This window comes from Danio aesculapii, chromosome 18 (genome assembly GCF_903798145.1).
Source record: "Danio aesculapii chromosome 18, fDanAes4.1, whole genome shotgun sequence".
Taxonomy (NCBI): domain Eukaryota; kingdom Metazoa; phylum Chordata; class Actinopteri; order Cypriniformes; family Danionidae; genus Danio; species Danio aesculapii.
In genome coordinates, this window is record NC_079452.1 from 27,499,935 (window position 1) to 27,519,934 (window position 20,000).

A 20,000-nucleotide genomic window follows, 5' to 3' on the forward strand; every position below is an offset into this window, starting at 1 on the left:
AAAGCCCTCGACTGATTTTTACCACGTTTTCAGATTTTGTCACATTCTCACCCTGCTGTTTACTTGTTTCTTTTATTTTTTGAATTCTGTTTTTGTCTTACCTGCTTTCTGAAATGGCCGTCCATACGAAGGTAAGCAGTCAGCTGGTAAGTGCAAAAAAAGAAACAGCGTCATGCTGACCGATAGAATTCGTCTCAAATACGAAATGCAGCCATACATGCCTCTGGCTACATAATTTGCGATCTCCAGAAATGTATATAGGGCTACATTTTCAAAATTAGCCTACGTTGGATACGTCTGGTTGCATTTCATCTTTAAAATAAACACCGCTGACTGCTTACCTCCAAATTGACAGCTTTTACAGTGTTTGCCCAGTAGCTCACCGGGTGTGCTGATGGACTTGGGATGCAAAGTGGAGTTGAACGTGATCACAGGGTTCGAGTCCGGTGAACAACAGTTGCAGAAACCAGATAAAGCAAAAAATAAAATAAATAAATAAACAACAGGCTGAAAATGTGGTGAAATCACGAGGCCGAGATTGCTAGATTTACTAGATTGCTTCAGATTTTAGACATGTGTGCACGTGAAGTGAAAGAGTTCTCCTGTGAGCGCCAGCACCAAGAACTGGCCAGCAAACACACATATAATGTACATCTCGACATGCAAAAGTGTTCCTCCATATGTATTCCTCGAAGTTGTCCATCTACAGAGTTTGTAATGTAGTCTAATGTGTAAACATTTCGCCGCGGTTGTCTCTGGGATAAAAGCAGATGCATGAATGCTATAGCTTTATATAAAAATCAAACCATCAACAAAAGCCCGATCTCTTCTATGTTTACTAATACAATCGCAGCCGTTTAGAGGCCATTTCTGGTTAATGATGTCAGAATTTACCGGTATTTTGGAATGGATGTGTGAAGGGTCTTTTCCAGAAAATTCCAGAACGTCCATGCCTATGTGAACAGCACTTTTTTGAATTTACCGGTAAAGTCGTTCCGGTAATTTATCAGATCAATAATATCAATATTAAAGAAAATAAAGAAAGATGGCGATATTGGAATATTTATATTTTTATTTGTTTGTATTGTGACATTAATTTGTGACATTAATTTGCATGATTGCATTTGGGAACAGAGATGAGGTTCTCAAGGTGAATGCGTACCTTGACTCTAAGGGTCAAACAACAAAAAATAAGGTCAAGAATCTTGGTGTGACTCTGGAGTCAGATCTGAGTTTCAGTAGTCATGTCAAAGCAGTTAGTAAATCAGCATACTATCATCTCAAAAACATTGCAAGAATCAGATGCTTTGTTTCCAGTGAAGACAAGAAACTTGTTCATGTTTTTATCAGCAGCAGGGTGGATTACTGTAACGGCTTCCTTACTGGCCTTCCCAAAAAGACAGTCAGACAGTTACAGCTCATCCAGAACGCTGCGGCCAAAATTCTGACCAGAAGCAGTAAATCAGAGCACATCACACCTGTCCTCAGGTCTTTACACTGGCTCCCAGTTACATTCAGAATAGATTTTAAAGTATTATTACTGGTCTATAAATCACTAAATGGCCTAGGACCTCAATACATTACAGATATGCTCACTGAATACAAACCTAACAGATCACTCAGATCTTTAGGATCAAATAAACTAGAAATTCCAAGAGTTCAGTCAAAGCAGGGTGAATCGGTGTTCAGCTACTAACAGCGCCCCCCGCTGCTGGAATCAGCTTCCAGAAATGATCAGATGTGCTCCAACATTAGGCACATTCAAATCAAGACTGAAAACACATCTGTTTAGCTGTGCCTTTACTGAATGAGCACTGTGCTACGTCCGACTGATTGCACTATTATGTCTTTCTTTTCTTTTTCATTCTTTTATAACACATTTTATTTGTTTTTATGCTTATTTATTTCATTTTTTTAACCATTTTTATTATTTGTTTTTATTTCTCTTATACTTCTTTCTTTTATTCCTGTTTTTGAAAAGCACTTCAAATTGCCACTGTGTATGAAATGTGCTATATAAATAAACTTGCCTTGTCTTGCCTAATTTCAAATAGGGTCTAACTTTATATTAAGGTGGCCTTAACTAACGTACTTACGTACATAGTACTTATTGTATAAATACATGTTTTGAACATTGTACTGATTCTATAAGTAATTGTATCTGTAATTTATTTCTGTAAGTACATCTTTAATTAATATGCCATTAGTGATGATCTCTCCCTCATTAGCATAAACAGCCCCGAGTGAGAAGCAGCCATCCGCCATTAGAGTTTTCACCTTCTGAAAATAATGTCAGCGAATTAGAGGATCATAAATGTGTTTAAGATGAAGCACAAATAAACAGAGACATGAATCTCCATAGACTGACAGTCTCACACACATCTTTTCACATTTTCAGTCATTCACAGAGATTGCATCAGTCTGTCATTATGCTGACACAAAGGCATATGAAGCTCCGCCCTCTTTTAAAAGAGCACAATCTCATTTGCATTTAAAGTGACAGTCACCAAAATGCCACAATTAGATTAAAAGCATAAGAAGGTCAGTTTCAGAGAGTTATAAAGCATTATTTGTGGGGTATTTTGAGTTGAAACTTCACACACACTCTCTAGGGACATCAGAAACCTAATTTACATCTTAGAAAAAGGGGCAGGATAGGTATGGAATAAAATCACTGTCATAAATATTTTGTGCGTAAATAAAATTCATGCATCCGTAATTATAAAATCGTAAAGGAAAACGGAACATACTCGTAATTTTACGATGGTACAAATCCAAAATCTGTGATTAGACCAGACACAGATACGACTTTTTCTTTGACTGTTTGTATATGACTGATAAATTTACAATGGGTGTACTTTACAAACACGAAATGGTTTCACCACGAACACGAAGTCCTGATTACGAGAACAAATCAAACAGCGACATTCAAAATGACATCCCCGTTGTTACAGGCATTAATAAACAAGCGAGAGTCATTGATCATAAGGGCGCGCCTGCTTAACACTCAAGCTCCCCACACACCGTCTCAGGTTAGATGTTTGTTATTCCCTCTTTGAGAAATGTCCTTCATGAGCTGTAATAAAGGTTGAGACTCAATGAGGTCCATTTTCGCTGTGTTTTTTGGACATTTTACAGAATCTAAATTAAGAACGGGCCAAGGATAGTGAGCATAATGTAAGTTTACGTTACAGGCAGCGAGCGCAGGATTTCTCAGTGAATCACTTAACGGTGTTCAACTCTAACAAAGTTTAACAAAATATTTCTCAAAGAGGGAATAACAGAAATCTTACCTGAGATGGTGTGTGTGGAGCTTGAGTGCCCAGCAGGCGCGCCTTTGTGATCGATGACTCTCGCTTGTTTATTAATGCCTGTGACAGCGATGATGTCATTTCAACAGTGGAGTTTTAACAGGATTCGTACTCGTAATCAGGACTTCGTGTCCGTGGTGAAACTGTATTTCGTGTTTGTAAAGTACACCCATCGTAAAATTATCAGTCGTATACAAACAGACAAAGAAAATGACGTATCTGTGTCTGTTTTAATCGCAGATTTTGGAATTGTACCCTCGTAAAATTATGAGTACGCTTCATTTTCCTTTACGATTTTATAATTACGGATGTGTGAATTTTATTTACACACAAAATATTAATGACAGTGATTTTATTCCATAGATAGGTCTTTAAATGTTTGAAATGTGATTTTTGTCATTGTTTTGGAGCACACTAGCTTATGGATTACTTTAAGGCTAAAATAAACCCCCACAAAAAACATTAAATCTGATTTCATGAGGATTTATAAATAAATATATGCATAAAACTTGTAGCATAAAAACTGTATTAATAAAACTATAGTTTCTTGTGTGCCAATTCTTCATATGTGATCATACAAAACTCCAATAGAAGCCCAAAGAGTAACTCCAACAACTATACAAAGTTTTATTTGCAATGTTTTGTCGAATCTTGCCAAAAATCTATATTTCCAGTGTGTTTAGTTGTTGTTGTTTTTCATTTCATCATTTTCTGTAAGTGTTTCTGACTCAGTGTGTCTGATCTTTTCTCTGTTCTTCTCGTGGATCTCCTTCAGCCACATCACACTAACCGGATTTGGTTGTTTCCGACCCCCTGCACGTGTCTTTTTGACATGATTATATAAGAAACACAGCCCACCTCTTCCTGAAGCTGCTATATTTAATAAATAAGACATCTAGAGGAGGAACACTCGCTGTGCTCATTCCTGAAGTGCAAATAAAAGCCTGCTTTCTTCTCCACGGGTCCTTCGCCTCATTTAAAGAGGAAGACGGGTCAGTTCTGCTCCAAAAGCCACTAAAGCGCTTCACTGTAATTTTAGCTGTGTTGTGTTCGGGGACTCAGTGCTGTTTTTTAGGGCTAATTAAGGTATATTTTATTATGTCATTAAAATAATGTTTAAAAAAAAATAATAATAATATTAATAATATACATATATATTATTTATGGGCTGCACAATACATTGTGTCAGCATTGATATCAGAATGTGTGCACCCGCAATAGTCACATTGCAATATATGTAATGTTGAGTCTGAATTATAATTGAGCTACAGGATTGCATTTAATTACTGTATTTATACGGAAATCATAACAACTTGTTTTGAATATTTGTCTTGATTTTAGTCCAAATATCTACATTTCAAGGCGAAAACAAGATTACTTCTTTACTGGCAGATCATTTAAGAGCTTGCTTTAAGAGAAAAACTCTGAGGAATTGTTATACTTATTTCTTCTGAAGTTGAAAACAAATATATACAGTTGAAGTCAGAACTATTAACCTCCCTGATTTATTAGTCCCCCTGTTTATTTTTTTTCCCCGATTTCTGTTTAACGGAGAGAAGATTTTTTCAGCACATTTCTACACATAATAGTTTTAATAACTCATCTCTAATAACTGATTTATTTTATCTTTGCCATGATGACAGTAAATAATATTAGACTAGATATTCTTCAAGACACTTCTATACAGCTTAAAGTGACATTTAAAGGCTTAACTAGGTTAATTAGATTAACTAGGCAGGTTAGGGTAATTAGGCAAGTTATTGTATAATGATGGTTTGTTCTGTAGACTATCGAAAAAAATTGCTTAAAGGGCCTAATAATGTCGACCTTAAAATGGTGTTTAAAAAATTAAAAACTGCTTTTATTCTAGCCAAAATAAAACAAATAAGACTTTCTCCAGAAGAAAATATATTATCAGACATACTGTGGAAATTTCCCTGCTCTGTTAAACATAACATAACAAATATTTAAAAAAAGAAAAATAAATTCAAAGGGGAGCTAATAGTTCTGACTTCAACTGTATAAATATATAATAAATATTAAAAAACAATAATATTAGATGAATATGAATATTTAAAGAAATAATCAAAGAAATTATAACTAAAATTAATATACTAACTGGGAAAATGTTCAATAAATACTACAGTCCTTACTGAAATAAATATATACCTAATATATTAAAAAATATCATTTTAAAAAAGGAAAGTTATCATTAAAACTAAAACTATTTATAGAACATGTTTGTTATTTGAAGTTAAGATGAAATAAAATATAAACATTAGATGAAAAACTTAAAATAAAAAGAAACAATATTAAAATAAATAAAATATAAAAGATGTGGGGTGTGCAAATGTTCAATACATTTAGAAATGTGTCAAAGAAAAAAATTGTTCATTTATTTATTTTATTAAAAAGTATTCATTCATTCATCTATAAAAAGTTAGATAGATAGATAGATAGATAGACAGATAGACAGATAGACAGATAGATAGATAGATAGATAGATAGACAGACAGACAGACAGACAGACAGACAGACAGACAGACAGACAGACAGACAGACAGACAGACAGACAGATAGATAGATAGATAGATAGATAGATAGATAGATAGATAGATAGATAGATAGATAGATAGATAGATAGACAAACAGACATTCATTTTCTTTGGAAACATCCATACACACTTTGTTCACACGCATACACTATGGCCAATTTAGCCTACCCAATTCACCTAAAGTGCATGTGTTTGGACTATGGGGGAAACCGGAGCACCCGGAGGAAACACACGCCAACACAGGGAGAACATGCAAACTCCACACAGAAATGCCAACTGACCAAGCCGAGGCTCAAACCAGGGACCTTCTTGCTGTGAGGCGACAGCACTACCCTCTGCGCCTCCGTGCCGCCCCCAGACAGACAGACAGAAAGATAGATAGATAGATAGATAGATAGATAGATAGATAGATAGATAGATAGATAGATAGATAGATAGATAGATAGATAGATAGATAGATAGATAGATAGATAGATAGATAGATAGATAAATAGATAGATCTTGATAATGCAGTTATCAGTGCATTTAGTAAAGATCAATGATAATAAAGATCAGTGTGAATATTTTGCTAAACAGAAAGAATCTTTTCATCCTCCAGAACAAAGCAAACAGGTTTCAAACAACAAACGCAGGAGTAAACGATGAGCCAAATCAATTCTGGTGAGCGGCGCCTCTATAAACCTTCAAATCAATCAAATACTGACACAAGGAACTCTGTGAAGCGAGAGATCTGAGAGCTGAAACACCACAGAGACACACAACAAGCAGAGTTTCAGCAAGCAGGACATCAGGCCAGTGTGATGAGCATTCTGGGGTCAGACATTCAGTGTGTGTGTGTGTGTGTGTGTGTATGAGAATGAACCATGAGATATTTAGTTGTCATGTGTTACTGTAGGGATCAGATTGAAGCGACACACTAATGAGAGAATCACTACACACACACACACACACACACGCACACGCACACGCACACGCACACACACAGCGTCATAAATAATAGTGTCATAACACTGCATGTACTTTACGACAGGGGTGAAGAGAGATTCTCTCTCCAAGTGAGGAAACACTCTCATTCTGAACACTAGCACCTTCTGTAACACACACACACACACACACGCACGCACACACACACGCACACACACTGGCAGATTTATTTTTAAAACTATGGGGACTTTCCATAGGTTTCCACTGTTTTATACTGTGCAAAATGTATTTTGTGTAGCGCTAACCCAGACCTATCTCTAAAGCAAACAGTGTGCATTTTAACTTTCTCAAACACACACACACACACACACACACACACACACACACACACACACACACACATGCTTCGAATCAATCAATCTAAGGCTGAATATTTAAAATAAATGTCCTCCTTTTTTTTAACTCACTGTCAGAATGGTGTGCTGGAGTGTGTGTGTGTGCTGGAGTGTGTGTGTCCTGGTCACTGTGAGCTCTTACCTGGTCCAGCAGCTGGTTGTAGAGCTCATGGCAGTTGTCAAAGATGTATTTGTATGTGGAGTCCAGACAGGCCTTCACGCAGTCTTTAACCACCATACTGGCTCTGGGGGGATTCTGAAGCTCCTGAACCTGAAATATTAAAACACACGCAGAATTAGTGGACCCTAGAGGGCGCCCTAATGCGATAATTTCCACATATACATTACTGAAGAAGACATCAGCTATGGTCAGCTCTCACTGCATGAAGATAAAGATGATAGAAACTGATAAATGGATCAAACATGAAGAGAATAAGCAAACACTTGTGGCAATATCTGGATTATTTGTGTTCTTATCCTGGGTATTTTATGAGCGTTAAAGCATATTTATAGCTCAATGCTAATTGACCTAGCCTTTACCACTTAAAATAGCATGATTTATTCTTTATTCTGCAATATTAAACAATGTCTGGTCACAAAAATTATAAAAATGAATAAATAAACGCTCGACTGATGTTCTGAAGTGAATTTTGAGTAAAGTATGTCAGTAAATCAGGCTCAAACAAGCAAAAGTATCACACCTGTACTACTGCAATGATAAATCACAGATCAAATATGGGCTTTATCATTATTAGACATGTATTTTTCTTTTATTATGGGTCATATTTTAACCTCTATATTCATCCATTCATTCATTCCTTTATTAATCAGGGGTCACCACAGCGGAATGAACCGCCAACTTATCCAGTATATGTTTTACGCAGCAGATGCCCATCCAGCTGCAACCCAGTACTGGGAAACACCCATACACTCTTGCATTCACACACATACACCACGGCCAATTTGGCTTTTTCAATTCACCCATAGTGCATGTGTTTGGACTGTGGGGGAAACCGGAGCACCTGGAGGAAACCCACGCCAACATGGGGATAACATGCAAACCCCACATAGAAATGCCAGCTGACCCAGTTGAAGCTCGAATCAGTGACCTTCTTGCTGTGGGGCGACAGTGCTAACCACTGAGCCACCATATCACCTACTCATATTTATACTATATAAAATTGACAGTTCCAACTGTAATGATGTAAATGCACATTTATATACACTCCCCGGCCACTTTATTAGGTACAGCTTACAAGTACCGGGTTGGACCACCTTTTGCCTTCAGAACTGCCTTAATCCTTTGTGGCATAGATTTAACAAGATACTGGAAATATTCCTCAGAGATTTCGTCCATATTGACATGATAGCATCACACAGTCACTGCAGATTTGCACATTCATGATGTGAATGTCCCGTTTCACCACATCCCAAAGGTGTTCTATTGGATTGAGCTCTGGTGACTGTGGAGGCCATGTGAGTACAGTGAACTCATTGTCATGTTTAAGAAACCAGTCTGAGATGATTGGCGCTTTATGACGATGGGTTAAGAAGATGGTACACTGTGGTCATAAAGGGATGGACATGGTCAGCAACAATACTCAGGTAGGCTGTGGCGTTGACACGATGCTCAATTGGTACTGATGGACCAAAAGTGTGACAAGAAAATATCCGCCACATCATTACACCACCACCACCAGCCTGAAGCATTGATACAAGGCGGGATGGATCCATGCTTTGATGTATTGATGCCAAATTTTGACCCGACCATCTGAATGTGGCAGCAGAAATGGAGACTCATCAGACCAGGCAACGTTTCTCCAATCTTCTATTGTCCAGTTTTGGTGAGCCTGTGTGAATTGTAGCCTCAGTTTCCTGTTCTTAGCTGACAGGAGTGGCACCCGGTGTGGTCTTCTGCTGCTGTATCCCATCTGCCTCAAGGTTGGACGTGTTGTGTGTTCAGAGATGCTCTTCAGCAGACCTCGGTTGTAACGAGTGCTTATTTGAGGTACTGTTGCCTTTCTATCAGCTGGAACCAGTCTGGCCATTCTCCTCTGACCTCTGGCATCAACAAGGCATTTGTGCCCACAGAACTGCCGCTCACTGGATATTTCTTTTTTTTCAGACCATTCTCTGTAAACCCTAAAGATGGTTGTGCGTAAAAATCCCAGTAGATCAGCAGTTTCTGAAATACTCAGACCAGCCCGTCTGGCACCAACAACCATGCCACGTTCAAAGTCACTTAAATCACCTTTATTCTCTATTCTGATGCTCGCTTTGAACAGCAGCAGATCGTCTTGACCATGTCTGCATGTCTAAATGCATTGAGTTGCTGCCATGTGATTGGCTGATTAGAAACTTGCGTTAATGAGCTGTTGGACAGGGGTACCTAATAAAGTGGCCGGTGAGTGTATATATACTACCTACTCAAGTAATAGACAATTTTGGACGCAGCCAATGATTCAAGTTCTAAACAGTTCTTATATCTTATATAGTCACAACACAGAATTGCACAAATACTTGTAAATGACAAAACACACACTTTTACTCTCTATTTTTACCCTGCAGAATTATTTCTCTCCTTGTACAGGACGAGAAGACCACACTGAAAAGAGTCCCTCAGAATATGTAAATGAATAACTGGAGAATATAGATTATGTAAGTGTGTAATTTGTCCCGTTCCTCCACATGTGGTGTGTTGGTGTTTCTGGATGTGGATGCTAAGGGGAGGAATAAACATCGCCCCGGCATGGCACTCTTCCATTACCCATAATGCATCGTGACAGTCAGGGTTTTTATGCTCTGCCTGGCGGTGATCTCTCAGTGGGCGGGGCTTACTTAGCTGCGCTTCACTGATTTGCCAGCTCAGGCCACTCAAGCTGTCAATCATGCAAATAGCCAAACACTTTGATGGGATGCAAGGCCCGGATAATGAACTGTGTGTGTGACTGTGTGTGTGTGTGTGTGTGTGTGTGTGTATGTGACATCATCTCCTCATGCCTCACGACTCATCAAAACACACTCCTTAATTCTCCCAGTTCACAGGCCATCAGATCTGTATGTGGGTCAATGACAAACAGAGAAGATTAAGAGATGATGACAAGGGTGGTTCTTAGCGTTTTTAGGGTAGAACATTCCTGTTTGTGATGCTGTAAAAATGTAGATTATGTGGCTATAGATCTGACAATATAGCTAAAATACTGATGCAGTAATGCAACTCAATAATATTGCAACATTTAGATTTGATATTTTCTTTTATAAAACATGATTTACTTGTCAAATTTTAATGTATATCTAAAGAAAAAAATCTAAAAAGAAACCATTTTCTTTACACAATTAATACATGTGAATGTCATGCTTTCGATTGTTTTGTTTATGTTTTTAATATAACAGACGCCATATTAATATTCACAAATTCGTGAATTTACAAACATGACAATTATAAACTAATATCGGCATAATAAAATTAAATTATATTTTTTAAGATATCGTATCGAAGTTAGAAATTCCAGTATCGTGACAAATGTATACAATTAATTTTGTGTGTGTGTGTTTTGGGGCGGGGGGGGTTCTTACAATATCAAATATGGTATAGAATAACGTGACAATTGTAGACTATTTTTCCGAAATATCGTACAGAAGTTAGAAATTCCAGTATTGTGACAATTGTAGAATATTAATTTTGTGTGTGTGTGTGTGTGTGTGTGTGTGTGTTTGTGTGTGTGTGTGTGTGTGTGTGTGTGTGTGTGTGTGTGTGTGTGTGGAAGGAAGGAGCGGGGTATAGGGGGGTTCCTCGATATTGATATTTTTCAAGGTATCGTATCACAATTAGAAATTCTAGTATCGTGACAATTTTATACAATTATTTTGTGTGTGTGTGTGTGTGTGTGTGTGTGTGTGTGTGTGTGTGTGTGTGTGTGCGTGTGTGTGTGTGCGTGTGTGCATGCATGCATGCGGGGTGGGGGGTTTCTCACAGTTTAAAAAAAAACAGTTCTTGCAGTATCAATATTTTTTAAGGTACCGAATCAAAGTTGTTAATTCCATTATTGTTACAATTGTAGACTATTCATTTTGTGTGTGTGTGTGTGTGTGTGTGTGTGTGTGTGTGTGTGTTTTGGGGGAGCTGTTGGGGGAGGGGTGTTTCCCATGCAATATTGAAAATGGTATCGAATATCGATATTTTTCAAAGTATCGTATTGAAGTAAGAAATTTCAGTATCGTGACAATTGTATACTATTAATTGTGTGTGTGTGTGTGTGTGTGTGTGTGTGTGTATGTGTGGTACCTCGCAGTTTCGAAAAAAAAATTTTTTTTTTGGAGTATCAAAAATTATATTGACATTTTTTAAGGTTCCGAATCAAAGTTATAAGTTCCAATATCGTGACAATTGTAGACTATTCGTTTTTTGTGTGTGTGGTTTTTTTGGGTGGGGGGGGGGGGTCATTTCCTACGCAGTATCGAAAATTGGTATTGATTATCAATATTTTTCAAAGCATCACATCAAAGTTAGAAATTCCAGTATTGTGACAACTGTATGCTATTATATTATATTTTGTGTGTGTGTGTTGGGGGTGGGAGGTGGATTTCATCACAGTATTGAAAATGGCATTGTACAGTGATACTTATTTAAAGTGTCGTACAGAAATGAGAAATTCCAGTATCGTGACAATTTTATGCTATCAATTTTGTGTGTGTGCATGTGAGGTTGGGTGGTCCTTGCAGTTTCACAAAAAAAAGGTTGGTTTCTTGCAGTATCAAAATTGATGGAGGGGGGGGGGGGTTCCCACGCAGTATCGAAAATGGTATTGATTATCAATATTTTTCCAAGTATCGCATTGAAGTTAGAAATTTCAGTACAGTCACAATTGTATACTATTAATTTTTGTGTGTGTGTGAGGGTTTGGGGAGTGGATCTCATCGTAGTATCGAAAATGGTATCGAATATCGATATTTTTCAAGGTATTGTACTGAAGTTAGCAATTCCAGTAATGTGACAATTGAAATTGTATATTTAATATATGTATATCTATGCATTGTATATTTTAGCTAAACACTGCAATTACACTGAAATTATGACTGCAAAAAGATTTTTTGTTTTTTACTTTTTTAAACTAATTACTTTTTTGGGCGCCACAATTTTTTCTTTTTTTTCTTTAACTTTTTTTGTCTTTTTGTCCTGCAATCCTGTTTTTCATCACTTATCTATTTTGTTTTTATTTTACTGATAATAATTCGTGGGTCTGTGATGTTATTTGCAGTAATAATTTTTATTTCTTGACAAAAAAAAAAACGTCCTGCTTGCCAGTTACACTACATCAACTTGTCAAATAAATATTTAATAAATTAATAATACATGAATACAATATACACAATATTACACTAATAAAACATAAAATAATTTCTCATTATATTTAGAGCGTATTTCAAAATAAATTTAAAACTTATTTTAATGCATTTTATAACAATGAAATATTAAATGTAAAGATTTCAGTCCAATTCCTTATCATCACATGTACACTCAAATGCTAAAATCACAATTCTAAATTATGAATGGTTGTTGTCTTTCATGCATTCATTCATTCATTCATTCATTCATTCATTTTCCTTTGGCTTAGTCCCTGTATTCATCAGGGGCAGCTACAGCGGAATTAACCGGCAACTTATTCAGCATATGTTTTACACAGCAGATGCCCTTCCAGCTGCAACCCAGTACTAGGAAACACCCACATACTCTCACATTCACACACACACACATACACTATGGACAATTTAGTTAATGAATTCACCTATAGCGCATGTCTTTGGACTTGTGGGGGAAACCGGAGCACCCAGAGGAAAACCACGCCAACATGGGGAGAACATGCAAACTCCACACAGAAATGATAAATGACACAGCCGGGACTCAAACCAGCAACCTTCTTGCTGTGAACCACTATGCCACCCCATTGTTGTTTTAATTAAATTAATTTTTAATGCTGATTTGAATGCATGCATTGATCCACACCAAAAAAACGCCTGAATCATCACTGACCCACATACACTTGTGAATAAAACATGATCAGTCTACATCAAAGTCTCATTTCCTACACAAGTAAACAAACGCATCAGCTACGTCAGCATTTGTGTCTGCGCTTATCCTATACTGTGCTTTCAGAGTCCGTGTTTATAATCCTGAAGCAAACCCTGACAAAACTAAATGGCAAATGTGTGCACGTCTGTGTAAATGAACTTTAACAGCCTGGGAGGAGAAAGCAAGAACAAAAATCAATCACTGTTTATTCTCTGTATTGAATATGAACGCGTTTTTACAACTCATATTGACCTGCGTTTACAATAGTCAGTCATATAATAATATTCCTGCTAACGGCACAAGAGGGAATCAAGCTCAGTCGAATAACAGCAGTGACATAGACAACAAGTGCAGTCATCCCCTACAGCAACTTACAGTAATGTGATTTTACAGTGCGCGATACTTGAGTATGCGATATTGCAGTTCATTTCCCCTGAGAAAAAACAAAGCTATTTTAATTACGTTTACAAAAAGATAAACAGGTAATAGTGGATATTTTTCTGATCTTACACGTTTTTTGATCTAATAAATTATCAATGTGGAAGGGGGGGTGGTAGCTTGCACAGTCTCAAAAATGGTATCGAATATCGATATTTTTCAAGGTATCATATCGAAGTGTTATGTTTGATGTTTTCTTTGTCTATTTTTTTTTCTCACCCTCCTCTCTGCTTGTTTAGTCTTTAGGTTTCTTATTGGTTTACCATTCTGTCCATCATCATTATGACGAAGTCGGTTCCACCAATCCCAGGACGAGCCGCAAGGATTTAAAGCCCCGACAGACCAGTGTGTGATGTGCGCTCTGCCTCGGCGTACCATTTGTGCTCCACGCAATTTGATTGTGCTATGCTTCGGCTGTTTAGTGATTTATTATCTCAGTTTACTGTGGTAATTCGAGTTTGCTTGTTGAACTTCGTTGGCTTTAAGTAACGTAATGTGATGGTTGTTGTGTGGTTCTAAGCTTTGACCGTTTTATCCGGTGTGTTTTAGTTTAGATTGATGTTTTGTTAGATTAGTTTGAGTGTCAGTTGTGTATTTACAGTTTTGTAGCTTTAATTAGTTTAGTTCGGGTGTCGTATACACTGAAGATTTCGGTGTTTATTTGTATTTATTTTTGGCGCCTAGTTTAGACTTTAGTTTTAAGGATCGTTTTGTTTTGTTAATTTCTTTGATTTGGCTTACACTCGTTGTTTTTGTTTAAAGATAATTATAAATGTTTATTTCTTTCTTTTCCTCTCCAATTCCTGTTCAATAATTTTCAACTACTGAGTAAAAAGCTTAAATAGAGAATTGATTCCTGCCTCATCCTTGATCTGTCGCACACATTACACCTGTCTCACTTACGTAACAGTAAGAAATTCCAGTACCGTGATAATTCTGTACTATTAATTTTGTGTGTGTGTGTGTGTGTGTGTGTGTCTGTGTCTGGGGTTGGAGGAGGGGGTGGGGGAAGGGTGGAAGTGGGGTTTCTCACAGTATTAAAAATTGTATTGAAAATCGATATTTTTCAAGCTATCATATCAAAGTTAAAAGATTTATGTAATGATCATACTAAGTTAAACAGGTAATAATGGATATTTTTCTGATCTAATACATTTTTTTTGATATAATAAATTGTCATGGTGCAAACATTTAAATCAGTGGTCATCAATCTTTTTTAGCCCAAGATCCCTAACCTCAGCCTTGTCGAAAGTCAAGCCATTTTTCATTTTGATTTTCAGCTTGAGACCTTTAATTGACCATTATGTAAAAGATCTATTTTAAACTTACATTTTTTTAACTGAATTGACCCGGATGATATTTGGAGGGGAGAAAATTTGGGTGACAATGCACAGTGATCATATGAAGTGCCTGTAAACTAACAAAAACAAACCAAGATTGGTAAAATGATTTTCAATGACACTTCTCAAAACTTCTCAAATCTCCATTGCAAATGGTTTCCATGCAGTATTGAAAATGGTATCGAATATCAATATTTTTCAAAATATCGTGTCAAATTTCAAATTTAGAAATTCCAGTCTTGTCTTAATTTTGTGTGTGTTCCACATGGTATCGAAAATCGACATTGATGGGGGGGGGGGGGAGACATTGTACAAGTGATCTTGATTGAAAATGGTTTCAATGCAGTATCAAAAATGGTATCGAATATCAATATTTTTCAAGGTATCATATCGAAGTAAGAAATTGGAAAAGGGGGTGGGGGATAGGTGGAAGTGGGGTTCCTTGCAGTATCAAAAATTGTATTGAAAATCGATATTTTTCCAAGCTATCATATCAAAGTTAAAAGATTTATGTAATGATCATACTAAGATAAACATGTAATAATGGATATTTGTCTGATATTAAACTGTCATGGTGCAAACATTTAAATCAGCGGTCATCAATCTTTTTTAGCCCACGATTGCTAACCTCAGCCTTGTCGAAAGCCATTTTTCACTTGGATTTTTAGCTTGAGACCTTTTAATTGAACATTTTGAACAATGTTGAAGCACTAGTTTAACCTACTCAATATTTTTAAATTGATGCAACCAAGAAATTCTGTGCAGATGCACTTGGATGACTATAAAATTTGATCAAATGTGGGAGACAATGCACAGTGATCATATAAAGTGTCTGTAGACTAAAAAAAGATTGGTAAAAATGATTTTCAATGACACTTCTGCAGGTAGCCTACAGTGATTGAAAATGGTTTCCATGCAGTATTCGAATATCGATATGTTTCAAAATATCATATCAAAGTTATAAATTCCAGTATCGTGACATTTGTATACCATTAATTTTGTGTGTTCCATGCAATATTGAAAATGGTATCCAATATTGATATTGTTCCAAACATTGTATCAATGTTTTAAATTCCAGTATAGTGACAATTGTATACTATTATTTTGTGTGTGTGTGTGTGTGTGTGTGTGTGTGTGTGTGTGTGTGTATGCATGTGGGGTTGGAGGGGGGAGGGGCCTCGCAGTATCAAAAATTGTATTGAATATGCATTTTTTTCAAGGTATCATATCAAAGTTAAAAATTTCAGTATCATGACAATTGTATAAGTGTGTGTTGGGGGGTAGGGTGGATTTTATTGCAGCATCAAAAATTGTGTTGAATATCAATATTTTTCAAGGTATCATGTAAAGGTAGAATTTCCAGCATCATGACAATTGTATACTATTCATTTTGTGTGTGTTCCATGCTGTATTGAAAATGGTATCGAATATCGATATTGTTCAAAATATCGTATCAAAGTTAGAAATTGCAGTATCGTTACAATTGTATGCTATTAATTTTTGTGTGTGTTGGGGGTGGCTTACATCGCAATATCGAAAATGGTATCAAATATTGATGTTTTTACCAGGTATCGAATTGAAGTATTGTGACAATTGCAATTTTATATTTAACATATGGGTCTGGCGAGGTTCTTTGCAGTATCAAAAATGCTATCAAATATCAATATTTTCAAGGTATTGTATCCAAGTTAGAAATTTCAGTATCATGACAATTGTATAATATTTATTTTGTGTGTGTGGGTTGACGAGGGGTTCTTTGCAGTATCAAAAATTGTATCAGATATCGATTTTTTCAAGGTATCGTATTGAAGCAAAAACATTCCAGTATCATGACAATTGCATGCTATTTATTTTTCTATGTGTGTGTGTGGGGGTTCCTTGCACTATCAAAAATGTTATCAAATATCAATATTTTTCAAGGTATCATATCGAAGTAAAAATATTACAGTATCATGACAATTGTATGCTATTCATTTTTCTCTGTCGGTATGTGTGTGTGTGTGTGTGTGGGGGGGGGGGGGGGGGTTCCTTGCAGTATCAAAAATGGTATCAAATATACAATTTTTTCAAAGTATCGTATTGAAGTTAGAAAGTCCAGCATTGTGACAAATGCATACTATTAATGTTTGTGCGTGAATTGGAGGTGAGGGGGAGGGGGTGCATTTCATCGCAGTATCGGAAATGGTATAGAATATTGATATTTTTAGTTAGAAATTCCAGTATTGTGACAATTGTAGACTATTCATTGTGTGTGTGTTTTTGTGGGGTTTCTTTGCATACTATTAATTTTGTGTGTGTGGCAGTGGGAAACAGTTTTTCCTTTCATTATCAAAAGTGGTATCGAATATCAATAATTTTCAAGGTATCATATCGAAGTTATAGATTCAAGTATCGTGACAATTGCATACTAGTAATTTTTTGTGTGTGTGTTTGGGGTGGGGGGGGGTGGGGGTTGAATTTCTTGCAGTATCAAAAATAGTATCAAATAGAGACATTTTTCAAGGTATCATATCAAAATTAGAAAGTCCAGCATTGTGAAAATTGTATAATATCAATGTTTTGTGTGTGCGTTGGGGTGGATTTCATCGCAGTATAGAAAATGGTATCAAATATCGATATTTTTTAAGGTATTGTATCGAAGTTCAAAATTCCAGTATTGTGACATTTGTATAATATTACTTTTGTAAGTGTGTTGAGGTGAGCAGTGAGAGGTTCCTAGCAGTATCGAAAATGGTATCAAATATCGATATTTTTAAGGTATTGTATCGAAGTTCAAAATTCCAGTATTGTGACATTTGTATAATATTAATTTTGTAAGTGTGTTGAGGTGAGGTGTGAGGGGTTCCTAGCAGTATCGAAAATGGTATCAAATATCGATATTTTTTAAGGTATCGTATCGAAGTGCGAAATTCCAGTATTGTGACATTTGTATAATATTAATTTTCTTCGTGTGAGTGTGGGAAAGTGGGTTTTCCTCATAGTATCAAAATGGTATTAACTATCTATATTTTCCAAGCTATCCCAGTTAGAAATTCCAATATCATGACAACACTAGCTTATACTATTATCATGATAACTATAATTTTTTGCTATATTGTGCAGCCCTGCTTCACAATCATATTGGCTCTGAATATATTACAGCTCCCCAACCATGAGAAATCAGCCTATTCTTTACGACTCCTCAAAAACGGCCGTATTCTCTCCCACTGAGCCCGGCTATACGTCAAAGTCAGTTTTATTGCCAGGAGACCCCCAGAACAAGCAGTTCTTGTGATTGTGCTCCAATAAATTTGACTCGAGTACATATTTCAAGAGGCAAAAGATTTTTTTATTTCATGCAAACAAATGAGAAATCATTGAAAGCCTGCAGCGCTGGTGAAGAATGCTTCATTACCGACTGTAAAGCGCCGCAGCTTTATATTCGCAGCTGATGAAGCAGAACGTGAAAACAATCAGAGAATATATTCGCTTTATCTGTGCGCGACGAGGTGAAACACATCTGAGGACTGGCAATGCAGGAGATCTTATCAGGAGAACTGTGATTAGCAGATCATTAACACATCACTATAGTCTCTTTCATCAATGCATGAGCCAAATATAGCAGAAGCTCACAATTACACAAAACTATGTACAGTTCAAGTCAAAATGATTAGTGACATTTTAATTCTTTTTCAAATACTTCCCAAGTGCTGTTCAAGGGATAATGGGGGCAACACGATGGCTCAGTGGTTAGCACTGTCGCCTCACAGCAAGCAGGTTGCTGGTTTGAGTCCCGGCTGGGCGAGTTGGCGTTTCTGTGTGGAGTTTGCATGTTCTCCCCGAACTGAATAAACTAAATTGGCCGTAGTGTGTGTGAATAAGTGTGTATGGGTGTTTTCCAGTACTAGGTTGCAGCTGGAAGGGCATCCGCTGTTTAAAACATATGCTGGATAAGTTGGTCGGTTCATTCCACTGTGGTGACCCCTGAGGAATAAAGAGACTAAGTTGAATGGACGCACGAGTTGTGATAACTCATTTTTAATAAGTAATTTATTTTGTCTTTGCCATGATGATTATAAAACTCTTGACTAGTTATTATGTAAGATACTGGTATTCATCTTCAAGTGCAATTTAAAGGCTTAACTATGTTACTTCGGCAAGTTAGGGTAATTAGGGTTGCTCTGCAGCCAATTAAATACAATAATTCCTAATAATGTTGAACATTAAAATTTTGTTTTGTTAAAACCTTGTTCTGTTAAACGGCACTTGGGAAATATTTGAAAAAGAATTACATTTGTACAGGAGGGCTAATAATTATATAAAAAAATGATAATAATAAAAAATAACAAATAAATAAAATAAAAACTAAATGAAATTAAACAAAACAAAAAATAAAATAAAAACAAAACAAAATAAAATATTAAAACAAAAAAGTTAAATAAAGCTAAAAATTTAATTAAATAAAATTAAATAAAACAAAAAATAAAATAAATAAATTAAAAATTAAACAAAATTAAATTAAATAAAATTAAAAAATTAAAAACAAAATAAAATAGAATAAAATAAAATAAAATAAAGAGGTGACGCGGTGACGCAGTAGGTAGTGCTGTTGCCTCACAGCAAGAACGTCGCTGGTTCGAGCCTTGGCTGGGTCAGTTGGTGTTTCTGTGTGGAGTTTGCATGTTCTCCCTACGTTCGCGTGGGTTTCCTCCAGGTGCTCCAAAGACATATGGTACAGGTGAATTAGGTAAGCTAAAATTGTCCGTAGTGTATGTGTGTGAATGAGAGTGTGGTTGCAGCTGGAAGGGCATCCGCTGCATAAAACATGTGCGACCCCAAATTAATAAAGGGACTAAGCCGAAAATAAAATAAAATAAAGGCAATAAGGTGGCGCAGTGGGTTGCGCTGTCGCCTCACAGCAAGAATGTCGCTGGTTCGAGCCTCTCCTGGGTCAGTTGGTGTTTCTGTGTGGAGTTTGCATTTTCTCC

General features: G+C 36.4%; 1 protein-coding gene across 1 annotated transcript in view; it reads right to left on the reverse strand.

Annotated features, from left to right (window-relative positions):
* Nucleotides 1-20,000, reverse strand: part of LOC130245302 (protein unc-13 homolog C) — a 384,171-nt gene that overhangs the window by 191,297 nt on the left and 172,874 nt on the right. The window contains exon 16 of the mRNA XM_056477954.1: nucleotides 7,328-7,456. Coding sequence (XP_056333929.1) covers nucleotides 7,328-7,456 — 129 coding nt within the window. The remainder of the gene's footprint in view (nucleotides 1-7,327; nucleotides 7,457-20,000) is intronic.